General features: G+C 30.6%; 1 protein-coding gene across 1 annotated transcript in view; it reads left to right on the forward strand.

Annotated features, from left to right (window-relative positions):
* Positions 1-1,040, forward strand: part of LOC108694233 — an 8,295-nt gene extending 7,255 nt beyond the window's left edge. The window contains 1 exon segment of the mRNA XM_018203597.1: positions 739-1,040. Coding sequence (XP_018059086.1) covers positions 739-1,040 — 302 coding nt within the window.
* Positions 1,041-20,289: the final 19,249 nt, after the last annotated feature.

Raw genomic sequence — 20,289 nt, forward strand, 5'->3', positions numbered from 1 at the left:
ATATTCAGAATCAATCAAAAAAAGAATGCAATAGCAATTGGTAAATGAATTCATTGATCTATTTTTGTCAAATTGAGCAATTTATGTTTATATATTACTAGCATGACTGCATCATGTTTTCATTAAGTTAACATGAAAAATATATTGTCTTTAGCAATATACCTAATTTTTCTTTTTTAAATGAGATATACAATTTTTCTTAAGAATATGTTTTCTATTTGATACAATTTTTGGGGTATGATTTTTATTAATAGCAATAATAATATTTATATTTTATGTATTTAAATATCATATAGATCTAATGATATTTGTACAGAAAAGATTAAAATGGTAAAATCTTATTACTGCTAAATAATTTTTTTTTAATATTTTGTTTTATTGAAATTTGAATTTAATGTATAAATAAGAAATTTGATGCAACTTGCTATTCGCTTTTACATACATTTGCATAATAAGAGAGAGGAATACGGAACTATGTGTGAATAGAGGGAAATTATTAATAAAATACATAAGTGTAAATTTTCCAAAATTTTTTTACTAAAGAAACATATATTTCAGTAACGAACACACACGGACAAATCAGTGGTCGAACTAAATCATACAAGATTAGGTACTTCGCTATTTCTTCTTTGCCTCTAGAAGGTTACAATGCTTTGGTTATCTTTTTTTTTTGTTTTGAATATATTATAGGATATTTACGGAGATATAATTAGTGTTCCTCTCTTTCGGCTTTTTAAGCACTGAATTACTTTATATCAAGCGGTTCGAAGTTCCCCGTTATGCTCATGATCATTGTCCAACCGATCGATCACGCGATCAATCGACGGAACGCGTCCGTTTACGCTATTTCTAATCGGTATACAATAATTTGCTATCTCTATCGAGTCCATCTGTCGAGACGCATTTCGATCGCGATCGCGCGATTTTCGAACGGCCTACCTGTCGCTTCGTCGCAAAAGTTAATTCGTATTGTTGTGCTTATTGCGAATTTCCATATTTCACATGTTCTCCGCGAAATTAAATATATATATTTTTTTTAAGAAATCTTTACTAAACGATAAAATCTTTTTTTTATCCAATGCTTTTTCGAATAATTTATTGCAAAATGTTTTACATAGCCTTTTTGTTCAATTTTACAAAATAAAGCATAGACATAATTCAAATGTGAATTAATTATCATTAATTATTTTCATTAATTAATACTTGTGCATTGCTTAAGATATATATATTGAAATCTAACTTCAATCACCAGTCTTATTCGATAAATGTCTTATTTTTGGGAATCATTTTAATTTTAAAAAATTATATAAGAAATAAGCGACAACACAAGAAAAAATATCAGGGCAGTCAGAGAACCGAGGTCTGGATTTTTTTCTATATTGATAGACTTCTGTTTTTTCATCCTAGCCACACAGCCCTGATAGCTTCTCTGTTGTGCATATTTCCTCTAAATTTTTTACAATTATGTATAAAATAATTTTTATAATTATAAACGAATTATAATTAAGTAAAAGAGTTAAATATTATATAATCGTTTGTATATTTTAATTGAAATGTTACTAATTTTACTTTTTATAGAATAAATTATAGATTTACCTAGAGAAAGATTCTTATTGTGCAACATAAATTCATCTGTTTAAATGACGTCTACAATGAGATTTTTTAAGACGTAAAAGTTAAGCTTTAAGACTTAAGTTATAAAAAATTGACCAACATCACAGTCGAATGTGAGGAAAACTATCGACTATGTTCAATTTTTTGTGGCTTAAAGCTTAAAACTTAAGTTCTATGCCTTAAAAAGGCATTATAGACGCCGCTTTATATATAAAAATATGCTTTTTTGTGCCATGTGACATACTTCAATTTTATTTTTTTTAACTAGATATCAGGACTAATATTGACATACGTACTTCTGATTAAACTGTCACAATGGCACATTCATGATTAAAATAATAAGAATAACAGATTTTGAGTTTCGAGAGGTATTCACAGAATTTGAATAAATATTATTCGCAGAATTTTTAAATCGAAGTATAGAGAATTGGAAAAGTGGAAATTCGCTAATAAAAAAAAGCTTTTCAAGCACTTGTACAATATCGTTGAAAAACCGTTGGCAATGTGACACGTCCTGCTGGCAGCGGACGGTCGAATATGTGGACGAGCACTACTCGTTCGTCTTTCTCGAACGACGCGCAATTGTAAAATCGATCAGTAATATTCTCGCGGATGTTAAAAACTGTATGAAAGTGTGTAGGTACATGAATTTGTGATGCTAGTCCAACGGCAGTCTATGATTTGTATCCTGCTTCATTTATTATTACACACGATGATATGCGCGGATATGATAAGTAAATATCTTGATATGGCAAGTAAATAACAGTAACGCACGTACTTAAACTAATACGTTTCTCAAGTCTATCGACTGCGATGGTCGCATTCTTTTCTTCCGGCATTTCTCGTCGATCTCTTGCTTAATTGACGGCGATCTGCATAAGAGCGCTGGCATGACACACTGTGTCATTTTATGCAATATCAAATAGAAGATTTGTTAAATAACTTTTACGATATCATTTAACAAGCTTGTCGATATCGCACATTTATTCTGTACGCTGCGATAAGCTCTTGTATATTTATCGACGTAATGTCGATTTAAGAATTATTTTTATTGCATTTTATTACACGAGATCTCGCGATTTACGAAAATTAAGATCGATAAATTCAGACGAAAGAATTAAATTACGCAATGAGAATTTATTATAAAATTGTAATAGAAATTTATTAAATCTTCCGATTGCTTAAAGCTCCTGTGCAGCAATAAATAAATGAGAAAAGATAAGATTGTCGTTAAAGAGTGATAAAATAACAATTCGGTGTACCTGCAGATTTGTACTTTAACGAGAGTTTTTCCTTCGTAATTATAATTTTATGCTACATAATTCGGAAATGGAATGCGCAGAAATCATAGCGCAATTATTCTTTTCCTTCAATTGTACGCTTCTTATCAGGAGTATCGAAATCTAGCTTATGAAATGATTTGCATTGAAAGCATATTAACACATGATATGGAATGAAATATTCTCTATTGAGTTCTTCTTATTCGCATCTGATTCGGGATCTCGTAAAATTGTCATGAAATTCGCGCAAAAGCTTCGCTTATCGCCGTTTCTTTTTGTAGAATCAGGAAATAATATTTCTCTCTTGTGTTACAGTCGATTGCGAATCGCTCTTGAGATAAATACACACGCGAGCCATCGCTCTTTCTCTTCCTCTTTCTCTCTCCCTTTCTCTCTCAAGTCGCATACGTACAAGCACACGAAACATATGCACACCAGTACACGATCTTATTTATTTCGTACTAATATTATAATCGAGAATCCTCGACAAATGCTACAGATACAAACTAGAGAGCATAAGATGTAACGTCGGTATGCGTGTACAGATTGCTGCAAAAGATAGGCTCTACAGAGTTCACAGTGAGTCTGTTTTACTCGATAGGACATTAAAGTTTAATAATAAACGTCTCAAAATTTTTTTGCAAGCAAAAGTATAAAAATATAAATCGTATTTTGTATTGATATTATTCGGATAGATAAACTTGGCAGAGAAATTCTGTCCTTTCTTTTGATTCTTGAATGTCTGAAAAGTTTTTCCTAGATTCTGAGATTACGAATCATCACATTCTGGAATTCTTGGATCCTATCTCGGATCTCTGCATCTTTAGATTTTTAGATTTCTATCTCCATAATTTATCGAACTCCTTAATAAATTCTAAAATGTCTGTAATGAAATTTTGAGGCATAAAATTTAAAATTTAAACCGTAAGAAATTAACCATTTATAGATTCGATTATTCTTTTCACATTCGACTGTGATTAATCAGTTTTTGATGGCTTTAAGTTTTAAGTTTAAATTTTATGTCTTAAAATCTCGTTGTAAACATTGCTTTAGTCACGCGAAGTTATAGAATTTTTTATGTAGTTATTTGTAAATCTCTCGATAAATCTTGTCATTAAAGTAATATTTTCTTGACTGTGAATTCTGCGGAGGACAATTTTTGCGGCACATTTTCAAAAACGCGTCGAAGAATGCATCACTCCATACGCACCGCGGCTAAATATACAATATTCGATAAGAATAAGATTACACAGATACGTAATCATACAGTAGTAAAAAGTAAAAACAGTATGAAAAATTATTGTATTGTTTCCCATTACTTATTGTTACGCCGTGCTCCGTACTCTCAAAGTTGCCAACGCGAGCTTGATTATAATTTTTTTTTTATTTTCTTTGTTCGTCTAGTGAAGTGAATATATTTATGAAAAGTTATTCCTTTCCATCTAAGTAGATATTTTTTTTGTAGAAATAAAATATTACAAAATGATAGAATGTGACCAACGCGTTACAATAATTACTCGTAAATAGAAATCGCGTTATTAAATTTATAACATCTATTCTACATGTGCAAAATTTTTCAATTTTCATTCAAGCCAATTATATGCTGTTGTGAGCTAGATTATTTAATAGTTTATTTTTGTTATTTTTATTAATAAATATCACATACGCGATTTTTTTATTTTCCGATCAATCTGGCGTTTGATCAATTCCGAGAGTGGAACGTCCAATTATAAGTACGAATACTATGATATCGTATTACATGTACGATGATCTCTACGATGGTCGATGTTCTCTGAGATGACAATACTATGATCAACTAATGATTAATAACAGACGATACATGTTCAATAGCAGCCTTTTCTAAAATGGAACTGAGATTTTCTGTTAATGAATTGTTTGATACGATGATATTATTATTTAAATTTAAATTACATCAGGCATATTATCGAGTGAAATGTTTAGCAACAATGTGTATTGTTAAAGTTATCTTTAGCTACATTTAGTGCTCAGATCTTTTATGTTAAGAAATTATTTTTGTGCATGTTTTTTTATGTTTTTCCTTTGTCGAAAATTTACTGTCAATTGAGGATAATTATTACTTAATTAATATAAAAATAATAAAAGCTTAACCTATGGTTTGTTGCCTAACGTAATATTTAGTTCGCGAGTAAAGATTCGAGAGGGTTGTAATTTAATTTATTTAGAGTCGACGTTCTCTTAACATGCTATTGCAGCAAAGAATTTAGAAGTGCTATGCTGAAGACTTTTTTGATGGGAGTATTTCCATATTCTCGATGGCGATCGCGGTGAATGATTGAATGAATTCTGTTCGTTATGATAGCTCGATTATCTTGCAGGTTACTGAGATAAATCGTGTCCAAAATGATTTATTATTGTCCGCTTATATGTCCTTTTTTTCGCTTTAGGTCATAAATGTTACCACACCTGTGAAAATACTCCCCTCGTACTAACTACTCACTAAAACTTTTGTTTCATCCGGATTTTATCACGCGTGTCTTGTGACAGTCAATCGTTTCGATTATCGATTTAGATATTCAGATAAAATATCTAACATTCGAAAGATTTTATCGAAGAGTGGAATCGAATTATCTGTTTCGAAAAGATCTGGCGATGCGTAAACCAACTTCTCGTTTAAAATCTCATAAGATGTGAAGATGTAGAGTAGAATAATTAATTTTAAAATTACCGTATGTGACCACATTCAAAATAGTTTGTAGTATTATTAATCGTCCAACGAAGATAATGATACTATTTCTTGACATGAATTGTAAAGATACAACGTGTAAAACCGGCTTTTACAAATCTCTGTGAGATAGATCTCTTCTTTACCAAGTGGTGCAATTGACAGAGACCGTTTTTATCCTCAATTTACACGCGTGTATTTCTGCATTTAGCAGAAATTCTGTTATTTAGCAAATGTGTATCGAACATTGTTTGCTCTAATTTCGATTAATAAGAATTATAAATTTAATCAAATTTAAGTAAACTTTATAAATAACTTCTACTTACTTTTTTTCATAAATTTGACATATATATATCAAATTTGTAAAAATGTGTTAGTCACATACTTTACTCATTATTTTTTATCATTAAGGACATTCTATGTTTCTTTCAAATACACGTACATATATTATGATCCAGTAGTTCATCTTATTAAAATGATAGAAATAATTAGTACTATGAAAACATTAATTAAAGAGAGTATAATGCATCGCCTGATTTTATAGAGGAATTCTTATCCTGTTTCTTGTTATCTTATCTCGTATTATCACTATTATTATCGCTAATTTCTAAGGGCACAATCATACCATACGCTCAATATAAGTTCATTCGTTAATCCTTCTGCCTTTCCAACATCTGTCTATATTGTATAGATTTATCTAAGTTTTTTCTAAACTTTCAAGAAATACAAGCGCGTTGCGACATTCTATTCCCATTTTATGAATTTTTAATTAATAAATCTTTGCGCTATAACGAGCTTGAAAATCTAGTAAAAACGAAAAATTATCGGGGAATATATGCCATAAAATTTATTTAATATAAAAAAATTTTAATACGGAATTTTCACAAATCTTTAGTTAAAAATTATGATTAGAAACAGACAAAGTAAAATATTTTTAATATATTTGTGGTACGCGGTGTATTATAAATTAAAAAAAACAATCAGTATCTGCATCTGCATTATAATTATAGGCTCTTTCACCCTGCACTAATAGAAATGTGTATATTTATTAAAGATCTATAGCTTCTCGTGGAATGTTTTACGGAATATCGCACGACGTTATGCAACAAGTTACATATATTATTATAATCATTTTATCCTATACATCTTTTACGCGAAATTTCACTACTAGATTTCTCTCGTATTTTCTAAATCGTTAGAAGACGAGTATTCTGGACATTCCCAAAATTGTTCCATTTTTAGCTTATTTCTTTAGTCTTTGCCTTTATATCAGGTATACGTACATTGATTTTGAAAGTACACACGGTATAAATGCGCTTCTCTCTCTATCTTTCTCTCAACAGAGATTCGGTTACGCCGAATCAGAGCTTTATCAATTTATTGAGTCATGTGAATTGTTCTAAAAATTGTTTAATTATGATTGATAAAATTAAAGAATTTATATGTCAATTACTGTGATATGCAGAATGCGATATGGTATTTCAATTTGATATGCATATAAATATAAAATTATTTGCCTTTTACACAATTGACGCTTTATCATCGTGGCTTGATCATTTTAAATTAAAATACATTCTGAAATTTTTTCTTATAATCCCAGAACAATTATTTTTAATTGAGATGCTTATTCCAAGAAATATTAGACAAGAAATAAAAAGGTAAGTTCATTGGGCAGAGATTTTAAATATTTTGATTATTTGATAAGAGTTAGATTCAGTTATTCTTTTTATTTCTTGCATATATTTCTATCGAACAATGTTTTCAATGCAGCATTGGAAATATATTACATTAATCGGCGCATGTATATTTGCTGGACGAGACACTTTGACATATATTCACGCCAATCTCTTCCGCACTGTTGCATCGAATTTAATAACTTGATAATAACGCACATTTACGATTTCTCCGCGAAGAAATATATCATTCGTATTAAATTCTTACTAACATATGTGTTAAAAATTCTTGTTACTTCTTTTTCATTGTAAAACACTCTTCCATTGATCTCGCGTGCATCGTACTTAAAACGACTAATGGAAGAGATTAAAAAATGTCAATAAAATTTTCCGGCTATTTTATAAACATATTAAAAAAAATTAAAATATACCTCCGAAAATTTCCTAAAGTCTTTTAGATAGATATGCTACAGGTTAATTGTCGCTAATCATTCACGAGTATCTAACAGTTCACTGTGAGCTGTCAAATTAAGACTCTAATTGTATAAGATATCTCTTTCTCAGACTTAAATTTTCACTAATATCTCGTACGTTTCCTCTTTCACTGTCCTGATCATGGCAGTTTAGCTAGCTTACGTGTGTCCGAATCCGACAATCGGAATTTCTTACCTACTCGCTTATCCTAATCGTGAATCTTCGAACCACAAAGGACAGCGAAATCTGTCTATTCGCATTTATGGAGCTCACACGATTTCGAAAAATTAATCTTTGAAATTCAATTGTTATTACATCAGTATTTTAATACAGACGTTATTAATTGTAGCTATTGTTGATTATAACTGTAAGAAAAAAATAATATGCTCAATGTGAGTATACATCTTCAGTAATCGTGTGAGAAACCTTTTTTCTGCTTTTCGCATTCTCTCTCTCTCTCTCTCTCTCTCTCTCTCTCTCTCTTTCTTTCCTCTCCTTATTTTTCCTTTCGCACGTATATTATCGTCATTCGCTCATTTTCTCTAGTTTATATCATTTAAATCAACTCCGCATAATCCAGGCACACTTTTCTACTTTTCATCTTCAAACAAACTACGTTTCCGTGAATCCATTTCAGCTCAGTTGCCACAGAAGTGTTATCAAGTTTTATTAAAAGATTTTATATCTGAAATTAATTTGTCATTTACTTGCTAAACGTTATTTATAAACATCATTTCGTTGGTTTTATTTTATTATCCGATAAATTTTAAAATTGTATAATAATGAACTATGGTAATAGCACTGAGCTGAAGAGGACAAACATGTCGAAAAAATAAGTATTGTAATCTAAGAAATGATCTTGGTAACAAAAAACGTTGATCAATCGCACTCTTCTGATTTATAGTTTGTCAGCTCGATTTGTAAATGTCTCAATCGTGGCGGCATTGATATGCATACTGATTAAATGTCACGTGAGATTCGCAAAACTTATATAAAAATTACTTGATGATTCAGTAAAAATGAAGATATTTTCGATATTTCACCATGCACATAAAATCGGCGACGTATTCTGGATATATTCGTCAAAATATGAAATAGTACTGGCGAGTTACCTAATTTCTTCCTTGCAAAGATCGCATGCAGATCATTATTATTGGTCACAGAGAGAGATCGATATAGTATAATCAAACTCGAATGGAGAAATGATATATACATGCAATAGATATAATAAATTTGTACCTTATTTTGCAAAGTAAAACTGTTTGAGATATTCTACAAATAATTTTTAATTGGAGTATATAATTATCATATTACTTTAATTACTCAGTTTTTAATAATTATAACCAAAAATTATAACAAAAATAATTTTCTGCTTCAAATTGAAGGTTCAAGATCTTATTATTTGTCGATCAAAGTTTCATTCAATTTATGTATATTCGAGCGTGATAAACGTAAATTATCAACCGATAATTTCGTCGTTCACTGTGACGTGAGTTATGCGCTAAAGTCGCGAAACTAAAATTCTCATATGTTAATGATAAATTCTCTTATTTCTCTTTTATCTCTTCACTCCGTTCTCATCATTATAACTTCTACATATGTATATGCTTTTCCTTTTTCGCATTCGTAATCTATGGAAACGGCACAAAGCTGAACGGCTAATGGTAGATACAAGTATATTACAAGTACACGCTCGCGAAGTATCCGCCCGCTTTGTGCTCCCGCTTCGCCGACTGAGAAGCGGAGGAGGAAAGTGATTGTCCCCGTAGAAAGCTACACGAGGTACTAATATATAGTCGCTGAAGAAAGAATCTCTTGATTTATGATATCCAAAGAAATTGCAAGCACCAATTCCGAAGTGCTTTTAGAACAAGCTTTTACTAGAGCGAATAAAATAATGGTCGAAAAAAAAGTTGTCCGAACTCATTTGTAGATTTATTCATTGGAATATATGATATACCTATTTGTTCTTTAATTAAAAAGTTTCTTTTTATTATTTGAGAGAATGCAAGAAGTATTGTATGTATATCTAACATGCATATCCAATAAGAAGCTAATTAGATTTGGCTGCAGAGTTGACTGGAAAAATCATGGTAAATTCCGGATTTTACTAATATCGGACTTTATTTGATGGAATAAACCATAAAAAGGATTAATATATCATTTTAAAGTAATATTTATGTACTTTATGCAAAAAGATATTTTAAATATGTAAAAATACATTTTTGAACAAGAAAACTTTGAAGATAAATATTATAAATATTATAATATAAATATTATTAAATTTAATAATTAAATAATTTTTAGTTTCAGAAAAATATAAAATTTGTATCAATATAGATCTGATTCGCCATCTGGTTTTACCATTCAATATGTTGTAAAAAATTAGTTCCATTTGTTACGCCGATTCCTAATCTATTACGGATTTTATTTTTAATAAAGCTTAAATTGGAAAACATTCTCTCAATTGGCGTTAAACTAGAATAGTGATAAAATACTGAATTAGAATATCGATAACAAATTTTTCCATTTATTTTTTGCTTTTAGTAAAAAAAAGATCAGTTTTTGTCCGTTTTTTTTCCGGAAAATCGGTTTTTGCTACTGGCATTTTATAAAAAAAAAAAAAAAAAGTGAAATTTTGCCAACCCTGTTTTGGCTGTGAATTGTCAGATGAAAAAAACAGATGAAAGCAAATTTTATTCATGAATAAGTTTTTTCTTAAGGATGAAATAAATTGCAATTTCTTATTATAGCTTATTATAGCTTTGTCGGCCAATACACATACACTAATATGTATTTCAAGCACGCCTTTGCGTGCTGATACATGCGTGCGTGTACATAATGATTTCACGGTAATGATTTTCCATGCAATAATTTCGGGAAAAATCTTTTTCCTCGACGTTTCTTTTTTTGAATTGCTCTTGTACGTATTTCAATTTAGAAGGAAAATTACAATGTTTTATGTAATCATTAAAAGGTACATGCAAATATTATAAATTGTAGATATTGTAATTTAATACAATTTTTCTTTAAAAAATCCTATAAATCTGTTCGTACATTCGCCATTATAGTCGGCTTGGCAGTTTAATACTCGATGTGTGTTTTGTTATACTTTTTTTTGTTATACTTTTTTTATGTTTATTGATACATTTATAGAGATGCTGTGAATACGATATATGTCAAGGATAACCAATCCATTAATGGCAACGCGAATATTTTTAGTAGCTGCTCGTTTAAAAAAGCATATGCTATTAGAGACAAATTTAAGGAACCAAAAATATCACAGTAAAATAGCAATCATACTCCATTAAAATCTATTTTTTATATTTGCACTCTCTGGCTGTGTTCGTTTCGTTTATTTTCGAGCTAAACTATTTACTTCAAAATGAATGTAAAAGAGAATGCAGGAGAAGAAATAAACAGAAAAAAATCTTTTTGCTTGCAATGCTAGAAAAGAACGTACAAGTAAGATTACAGTCTTTTTTGTTTAACTTTAGAGGGATTTATTTTTAAAATCTTACAGTTCTCTTTTCCTTAAATAAGATTTGTTATAATTCATTATTTTATTGTATATTCTTTGTCTCAAAATATAATACTGTTTCAGTATTATATAGTAGCTTTTTTCTCCTGTAAAGATTAATTCTGTAGCAGAATGACACATCAAAGATTTTGAATTCATAAAATAGCACATTAGACAAAAAGATTGGCCATCTCTGTATATATATATATTGCCTCTGATAATTTATATATAACTAATGAATCATACGATGCAATTATCAATTGCAATAAACGGTACAATTTGCCGAGTTCGTAAAGACTTCCGCGAAAATCGTTACCGTGAACGGCGGATACGATCCGTACGACTAAAACGGCGTTCTTCTCTCTCTACTGCTTCACAGAATACACACCGAGAAACACCTGACTTACGTGACTAGGCTATGTAACGAAAACTCATTGCGCACACGTGCACCACGAGATCGAAGCTCCCGTTTTTTCTCCCTTTTACTATGTGCGTGTATTTATTACTCCCATTCTATTCACACTCGCACACGCTCACACATACGCACGCGTTACGTACGCACACTCATACTGTTTGTAATTAATTTTTGTCCAATAATCTCTCGGACCGCGTGTTCGCGCCTCGCATTACGTCGACGATATCCCGTTTCTCCCTCCCCCTTGTAAACAATTTGTATATCTATATCCACTCGAGCGAATTTCGAAAACAGTTCGTTCGATTATCTGTTCGAAAAATCTGTTTACTTCATTAATAGCTTGATTAGTGATGCAAACAAATCCGCGAATGTCGATCCTGCTCTCTCTCTCTCTCTCTCTCTCTCTCTCTCTCTCTCTCTCTCTCTCTCTCTTGCCTTTCTCATTTATTTTTGTTCGTATTTATCTATCGTGTAATACCTAATCAATCTTCATCTTTCAACAATCCGCGTCTATTCTATGACGAAATTTCTTCTGGAAAAACATATAGACTTTCGTAAAACGAGATAAAAAGGATTTACACAATTGTTCTTCGAAATTGAATTTTTCCGTTCCTCTTGACCGTATCGGTCGTACTTCCGGTGCGGTTCCATGGTACTTAAGGGAGGTCAGAAGGTGGTTGGGAATTGCGTCTGCGTTACTTGTGGCTCGATGTTCGCCGATAGCACGCGACCGATATCAGCAGAAGACGATTCGACGTCTGGCGTCGCCCCGTCCCCCAGGGGCGGTGAGGGCACCACCGCTCCGATTCACCCTGCGGGCTCTGGTCCAGGCCTGCCTCTGTCGACACAAAAGCGATTATATATGTTGTTTGATTTAGCCGCTTTCGCCAATATCATTGATAGTTAATATTGATTTAATTTATTCTGATCTTTTTTATGCAATTCAAACTACAGAAGCACAAAGAATTAAACGGTTAAATGTAATTAATAGTAAAATGGAAATTTAATGTATCATACCGTGATACATCAAGTTTCTTCGTCATATTTAATTCTCTTGAAATTGTAACAGGATTGTATTATATTTACTGAGCTCGTATAGAAACTTAAAATCCAAAATTTAGAGATACACACGTGATAGCAGCTACAATATACTTTATAAATCATCCATAGTAAACTATAATGTATTTTATAATCCTACATTATCCATTTTTGAAAGGAAATATTGAAACTAATAATGTTTAAACGTATAGTATTTGAATATATTTATTTTACATGTTTTTACATAAATTTTTACATAAAGATTGATAAAAATTAAACACGCATAAAATGAGAATTTTCTTATATAAATACGAGTTATTTTTTTTTATCCTGTCAGAACTTTAACTTTTATAGAAGTTATTTATAATTCTGCGTACGTTAAAACTTATATATTTAATTAATGTACAGAAGCAAGTTTATGCTTTCAAAGGTAATTTATAATATACAATATTTTACGCTCTGACACATACTTTCTGAACAATCTCTAAAATTCTGTAACCTTTATATCATAATTTGCCTTGGAACTTGTTTAAGTTTTAATAAAATTTAGTTCTTGCAAGTATTGCATATACGATGATATTTCACTATTAAGCGCTCAGCTTTTCATAACACAAAAGCTATCATTGTGTCATAATAATAATAATACATAATTATTCGAAATAATCGTGAAAAGCGTAATCATGTAATCATATTGAATAATTAGCAGTCGATATATCGAAGTTATGGCGAGGCGTCTGTGAATATCATTTTTTTTAACATTGATGTTCAGCGGCCTGATTGTCTCGTAATTGCGCTTTGAAAAGCGACAAGTCTTTGATATACGAGTATAACAGAACGTCCACCCCGAGGCGGACCATGTAATTGTAACAATGATAATAGTCATACTCTTTGTAATTGAAAATTTCATAGTTTCACCGAGCACAAGTTACGCTTATATTTCAAAGAGAATGAAACGAACGACAGAATCATGGCATGATTGTCGGATACACCACAATTTTTAACTCACCTACACAAACCACTCGTCTTTCTGGCTGGAGGAGATGTCGCTGAAAAATAAAATAAAAGATATATATATATATAAATTAATTGCATGTAAATTATAGATATTGCGAACAAGGATTAAATAACAGCTTTTCCGTTATGTAATTTTTATTTGTAATATCTATTTTTATGTCTATCTTATCAAGCTATTTTATCAAAACATATCGAGATTTTCAATTTTTACTAAAACATTGCAATACAGAGTTATATTGATAGTGGTTGTGTATTGTTTTTAATAACATTTTATAATAACTGAACACATAATAATTGTTTTGTTAGGAATTTTGTTAGGAGAATTTCTTTAGTTTAGTAAGGATGTATTAGCTTGTATTTTTTAACAAAAATAAAAATATGAAATAATATGAAATATGAAAAAATATGAAAAAATTATAGATTCTTTTGTACTATGTTAGAAAATAACAAAGTTTTGCAGCGATTTAGAATAGTTGGATAAATTTGAAAATATTGTTTCAATAAGAATAGATATGTTCTTAAAAAATATTTAAGATAAAAAAATATTTTATTTTAATTGTATAAAATTGTTTTGATAAATATAAATATTTTTTTATCTTTTATTGAATTGCTGCTATATATTATTTATTTTTATACGAAAAATATCAATTTCAAATTCTAGCGCTTTTTGCAGAGACGTGACTACATTTTTAAGTCAAAGTAATTGAATATAATTTTCTTTAAATTTGTTTTCGATACTTGTAAAATGGAAGAATATTATGTACATCTGTTTCATACAAACATCCGTATTATGCGAACATTCGTTTCAAATACAATGCATTTTTTTATTACACTGTATAAAGTAAAAATATTTTTCTGGTACGAGAAATTATATTAAATTCGATATTATTATTTATCGATTAATTCATTTATAGCGTATCTATAATTCGAAAATGTCTTATATTGATCGCTCTTTCGTTTCTCACATGATCTTTTTGCAATTTGAATTTATGACGAAAGAGTAATACTTTCAAGAGTCCGATCAATAACGATGGTGTATAATGCGATTGAAAGAAGATCGCCCTTTTTCGATTGGCTGATGTATTGTTTTTGCAACAAAAAGTACGCACCTTCTCCAATTTCTCTCGATTTTAATCTAAACGTTATAAAAACGGTCTACGATCCTAATCGAGTTTCTCGAGGCATTTGCCATTTTTACTGGCATCTAAAACTTCAACAATGATTTTTTTTCATTGCTGTATAAAAAAAAATTATGTTCTGTCTTTACACGATAATATGATATCATTTTGTTGCAATTTAATTGCAAGTCTTCATTGGATATTTTGCAAAAAAAAAATGTTTAACAATAATATACTTGGAAAACTTTATTTTAATATATAATGGACAAGAATTTTCATCTTCTTCAGTAAAAGAGTATTTTAAACATTAATAGAAATTCAACTATAATTGTCTTTTTGAAGTTTTTAAATTTTTAATAATTTCATAATTTTTTTCTTCCTTGATAACGTGATACTTGTGATTCTTTTCTTTACAACAGAGAACCGTGAAAGAGAATACTGCAGTTATTTCGTACAAATGTCCGAGTAATACTGAAAGTTAAAAAAATTAATAAAAGGAAATATAACAACGTATTTTCTGTTTGAAAACACAGAAAATACAGAATATCTGGAAAAATGAAAAAAATGTCTCACCTGTCGGAACCATGGCTCCTCACTTTGCCTGGCAGTAGAGGCGGACCCGGGCCGCGCTGTGCCCGAGCCTGAGGCCCGCAGGGCGCAGCCAGTTTCCCGGCCGTGGCAGGGTCGTGGCCCCCGTTACTCCCATCCCCGAGCCGTAGTTCCCCAGGGGCCCCAGAGTACCGGTTGTGCCCTTCAGCGTGGTCATGCCTATTGGTAGACCGACGCTTGCTCCGTTCGATCCGTACATCTGTTGCACTAAAATGCCGTAAGACACATCAGTCCCGCCACACCACCTGCATCCCTCTTGACGATAAAGTCAAATCGTCGAATTTGCAAAATTTTTTTTATATATTTCATAGAATTAAGAGAAAAATTTTATAATGCAAAATAATATAACTCTGTCTATTTTCCTGCTTCCATGGATTTTTTAAAAAATAGTGTCATTATATAAAAAATTTTCTAAAGGAATTGAATCTTAATTATTAATTTATAGAAATTTATTATTTGAACTTATATGTCATTGCGAAGTATTAATTTTCTATACGTCATGTAGGATAAGATGATAAAATTTCGTATAACACGATACAATTCTGAACGAAATAAAATTCGAATCCAATTTTCGAGACTCAACTTTGATTTTTTTATTTGACGGCATCCTTTAATATCATTTACACAATGAAATGTGGATTATCAAGTTTGAACTTCAAAATTGAATTGAAATCTTATTTCCTTTGGAGAGAATTGCATTATGTTCGAAATTGTATTACCTTATTTTAGTATCTTTTTATTAATTAATATTGTTATTGTTTTATTGTTATCTTCGTTTAAGTGCACATGTCAGAAAATATTATCTTTATTGAAAATAATATTACAATGTAAGAACTATTTCGAGTACAATAACAAACAAGCGCACAAATATTATTACCTCTCATATCATAGAAAGGAATTTGAAATTCGTTTCTATGAGGGCAACATATAACAGTTGGAGAACAAGATTAAAAATTCTCAAGTTTTGAAATTTACATCCATATATGCAATCTATTTCTCGAAAGTGACAGCGATACGCATTGCGCTTTTCCGCATGCGATTACGCGGTGAATTTTCTGCGCTCTTTCAGCCGTCACTTATCTCAACGGAACGGAACACAGTTTGTTTGCTTTATGGGCGAGTGGAATCCGGGTCAAACGGATTTCGTAAATTTCGGTCGAGAGGAAATGCGGTTAACGTTCCTGGTGATTTTTCGGCCCGTGGTGTCGCGAGTGAAATCTACGCGCGGAACGTGACAGGGATAAGATGACCGATCTTTGATAGACTTCCCGGCGAAGTTGCACATATTTACGGTAACTATGCAAAAGTTTGGGCGATTTCGGGTGCCCGTACATCATGGCGTGATTCTGACATCTCGCGCGATTATACTGGAGTGAAAGCCGAGGACGTGAATAGCGTAAAATCCGTCCTTTTTGCCACACAAGATTTGTCACAATTTCAACTCGCAACGACAATTCATTCTGACAATTCGTTGCGTATATAATTTTTTAAGTTGTGAGATATATATATCAAGATTTTCTAAAATATTCTCGTTTAAAATCACATTTATCAATATTGAGAAATTTTCTCTTTTACAATAAAATATTTAAAATTTAATAATTCTAACGTGGCTTTATGAACATAAACAATAAAAAAGAGGAATAAATATTCACACGCAGGTCTATGTAGAGAAAGTAATTTATTTAAACTTATTTTGTTAACAAAATAAAAAGATCATAGACGTTTCGGCCAAGAACGCTTAGAAATTGTTAAATTCGTAGTTGTCAATATAAAAGTAAGTCATAAATTTTAATAATTTGATAATTACAAAATAAATAAATTAAACTAAAGATAAGTTATTAGAATTTAACAATTTCTCAGCGTTTTTATGTTGTTTTGCATTTATCTTGACATTGAATTTTATAATTGATCGCGAATTGAATTTTTACATACTAAAAATGGTCAAATCTTGGCGGAAACGTCTATGATCTTTTTATTTTGTTAACGACATACAAGTAAAATAAGTGACTTTTATAGATCTTGTGTGTGGCTATTTATTCTTTCTTTTTATTGTTTAAAAATTTTATTGTTTCAAATCATTTTCGAAAATTTTGAAATCTCTTTCATGAATTAAAAAACATACACGGCCCAGAAGAAATTAATAGAATTAACTGATGTATTGAAAAAGTATTTATGTCACAGAGAAATGCAAGTAATAAATGTTTTCAAAAATGTGAAAATATTACAGACGTCCACGTCGCTGAATGGCAAAGAAGTGTGCAGCTTTGTGACATTCCTGCGTTTTTACTGGCTTACGCGATTTTTCAGTGCAAATAAGCGTTGCAGCGTTAAATATATGCTCGGGACGTGAGGGATAAACCCATGCACGACTTTAGAAACTCGAGGCAACTGCGTATTAGCTTCATAAAAGTTCCGACTTTTGTGCTTTCGTATGTATTATGTCTACGTGCAAACGGCAAGCATCACATTGTTAATTTAAAGAGAATCGTTGAATATATTTTAACCAAGTATTATTATTCTATACGACATAATCGCGCTTAGTTATTCAGGATCGCTATTTTACAGTGTGATGTGAAAGCAACAGCTTCTCGTTCATACGAGTGATTTAAATCAATGGCTCTTAACATATCTTGTTGAAAAACGATCGCTTGCACAATAAAACGATTAATTACTCTCTCTCTCTCTCTCTCTCTGTATCGTATTACAAATTTGATATTATACCATTCGATTCGTGTGACAAAATACAGTAATAATGTTATGTTACATTATGCAGAAGGATACATCGTAGCATGCATTTCTCATATTTTTGTGAAAATGTTGCACCGCTTATGATATATTACTCTATTATACGTTTTCGCTGCATAGCTTGAATTTTAAACGACTGTAATGACGATCAATACGGCGAGATATAAAGAGGGAGATTTATTATACCATATTTAAAGAGATGCATTTTTTTATTTTTGCCATTTTACATTTACTTTAAGTTAATATTGCGAACAGAATAACAAAAAAGAATGATTTAACTTTAAGTCGTATTATTGTATTGAAAGCAATACTCTCTCAATTATTTTGTGTAAAAAGTGCCGATTTATAGTCACTGTCAAAATTGATATTTTATCTACCAAATAACTGCGCGAGTATGCATTTTCGCGTGATCTCTCTTAATTCAAAATGTCTCTCAGAGGAGAGTGCATTCCACGGTAAAATTTCCATCTCATAAAAGGAGAGAGCCATTTTTTGATCTCCTCAACGACGTCGGCGTTTTCCGCAAATTCGCTGTTCACGAACGACATTTTTCAGGGCATCGAAAAAAAGGATCGACATAGCCTTAAAGAATGCCATCCGGCCAAAAATTTACGATCAATGCCGAAACTGTAGAAGGGCCGCGAAAATGGCTTCGAGAAAAGCAGAAAAAGATTTTTATCGTCAGCAGATTTATATTCTTGTTATTCAAACATTATTCTATGATATCGTATTCTCAAACAGATATTTATGATGTTCTAAAATAAATGTATCACAATATTACATCTCACGATTAGTAAAATATAAAGAAAATTAAACAAATAAATAAAACATTAAAAATTATATACTTACATATTTTAAAATTTATGATTAGTATTCTTGATAAAATTAGAATTGCACACTTGTTCTTCTATCGATGCGATACGTCGAATAAATAATATAATTTATTCTTTCAAGAATTGTAACAAAAAAGAAAATTTCTACATGAAATAATTTTAACGATATAATCATTTTGAATGTAGCAACAATTATTATATTTATATTACCAAGTTGTATTCGCACTAGCAATATTGTATTATTAAAGTTTAATGAAGGGTAATTTTAGTTTTCCGGGTAACATCCTATTCTCTAAAGTAACTATCCCAAAGCAACCATCACCATATATACGCGGAGGCAATCACATGATGCAAGTTATGTGGCAGTCGGAATACAACAGTGCCAAAAGTGGGCTCTCCAAGCTGACGGACGAATGCAGTTTGGAATATGCATGAGGCTGGATGATCACGTTTTCTGGGATCTGATCTCCTTGCAATCCGCGTCATAAAGGGCTTTTAGCAAAATCACCAACAAAACTGATGACATCTATATAAAATGAGGCTCGAAAGAATCTGTCAGTGAAAAATATAAAAAAATCTAACAATCTGATGAGCGATGTGATTCTATTTATTGACGCAGTGTATATGATTTCGATTTTACTTTATATAATGTTTATATCATTATTGTATAAGTTAATATTTTTGATAATCATTTAGCTATTCATTACATAGCTAATTTGGTATTTGGATTAAAAAAAGATCGAGCTAAATTGTTGAGAATCACCATCTTGGAATTTGCGTTACTTATGTAATTTCGATTTATATTGATAAGAACCCGAATTAAAGAGTCGAACATTTATTTTATTCGTTTTGTTACACGAAAATAAAGAATTTTCTGTGCATCCGAACAGCTGATGTAAGTTCTGATGGGCTTTTTTATATTTTTAACTGATGATGACATCTAGTAATAACAGCAAGCAATGATTTGTATCTCAAAATCGGCGTAAATGTTACGTTTATTTCGGAATAATCAGTATTGATTTCTTGGCAATTGAGGTCGCGTATATAATGGCAATAACGCTCATAAACTTCGTATTTGAAAATAATTTTCATAATAGGGACAGGAAAAAAATAGTAATAGTTATTTTAACTCTAATTGACATGTTTTTCAGTATATATATCTACAAATATATATATATATATATATCTATATATATATATATATATAGATTCATGTAGTGTATATATATATATATATATATATATATGTATG

Source organism: Atta colombica, unplaced genomic scaffold, assembly GCF_001594045.1.
Source record: "Atta colombica isolate Treedump-2 unplaced genomic scaffold, Acol1.0 scaffold12, whole genome shotgun sequence".
Taxonomy (NCBI): Eukaryota; Metazoa; Arthropoda; class Insecta; order Hymenoptera; family Formicidae; genus Atta; species Atta colombica.